Source organism: Arachis ipaensis, chromosome B2, assembly GCF_059453495.1.
Source record: "Arachis ipaensis isolate K30076 ecotype BB chromosome B2, ASM5945349v1, whole genome shotgun sequence".
NCBI lineage: Eukaryota > Viridiplantae > Streptophyta > Magnoliopsida > Fabales > Fabaceae > Arachis > Arachis ipaensis.
Window position 1 is genome coordinate 96,807,517 of NC_142437.1, and position 1,505 is coordinate 96,809,021.

A 1,505-nucleotide genomic window follows, 5' to 3' on the forward strand; every position below is an offset into this window, starting at 1 on the left:
ATCCATTTTGAGTGCAGGGAGGTCAGAATCCAACAGCATCAGCAGTCCTTTTTCAGCCTGAATCAGATTTTTGCTCAGCTCCCTCAATTTCAGCCAGAAAATACCTGAAATTATAGAAAAATACACGAACTCATAGTAAAGTCCAGAAATGTGGATTTTTCCTAGAAACTAATGAAAATAAACTAAAAACCAACTAAAACATACTAAAATCTATATGAAATTAACCCCAAAAAGCGTATAAAATATCCACTCATCAATTAACAATGCCTTTTCTTCCATTACTTCATTCAGGTTCAGCTACCGCTCTTGTTGCAACAAGGACGCAAAGGCTACATCCACCATAGGTAACGGCTCCATCAGCATAATCTGAGATCTCACAGTTGAAAATTGTTCGTTAAGACCTCTCAAAAGCCTAACTGTTCTAGATTTTTCCTTGTAACCTCTCATTATGTTCACCTCACAAGTGCACTTCTCCACACATCTTGAACAGTTTGGAATTGGACGTAAATTTTTCAATTCCTCCCAAATCGATTTTAGCTTAGTATAGTAGGCAGTTACTGATGCATCTCCTTGCTTGGTTGCAAATAATTCTTCTTCCAATTCTGCTATTCTATACATGTCACCATGACTGTACCTATGCTTCAATTCCTTCCATAATTCTTCGGCTGAGTTAATCCACATGACGCTTTGAGCAATTTCAGGGCTTAGAGAGTGATTGATCCAAGAAGCAATGTATGTGTTGCAATGGTCCCATGCCTCAAACAATACATCATCCTCTGATGGTCTTTGAATCGATCCATCCACAAATTTCAGCTTGTTCTTGGACTTCAATGCTCTCCACATGTCTCTTTCCCACTGTTGAAAGTTACTCCCTACCAATTTAACAGCAACTATGGCTGATCCTGGATTTTCTCCAGGATGCAAGAAATAAGGACTCACCGGATCCAATGCTGGATTTGATTGACCTTTATTCGTGCTTGATTGGTTCATCATGTTGATCTGATTCACCAACGCAGCAAGTGCATGAATGTCTACTGAAGGAACCGATGGAATGCCTTCATGTTCCATCGCCTCTTGTTCGCAAACCCTAATTTCATAATCGAATCAATGAATCTTGTTGATGCAGATTCTGAACTTCTTCCCTCAATCTCGCTGATCGGAAATGTTTGACAGTGCCGAATTGATGCACGACAACGCAAATCTCATCAGTCTCTATCGATTAAGTTTAAGGGAAGAGGAGAAGAATTAGATGAGAAAAATGAGAGAAAATTGATTTTGTAAGAAGAAGAAGACAAAGAATGAAGAAATGTGCTGCAGACTTCTTTTGAAGTTCCTCAACCTTTTATCATCATTCCCCTCCACGCTCACTGCACCATGTTGAAATGGTGAGTTCAGGGGAGATGAAGGAAGAACTTCACGAAGCTTGAAAACAGAGGAGAGTGTGTTTTGTTGTCACAACTCTGCCCCACTTGAATTTATTTTCTGATTGCACAAAAAAACTAACT

At 39.3% G+C, this 1,505-nt stretch overlaps 1 protein-coding gene across 1 annotated transcript; it reads right to left on the reverse strand.

Annotated features, from left to right (window-relative positions):
- Nucleotides 1-297: 297 nt before the first annotated feature.
- On the reverse strand, nt 298-1,068 carry LOC148574933 (uncharacterized). The gene has a single exon (XM_088505989.1). It carries the CDS (start codon nt 1,066-1,068, stop codon nt 298-300), a length of 771 nt encoding a protein of 256 aa, XP_088362115.1.
- Nucleotides 1,069-1,505: the final 437 nt, after the last annotated feature.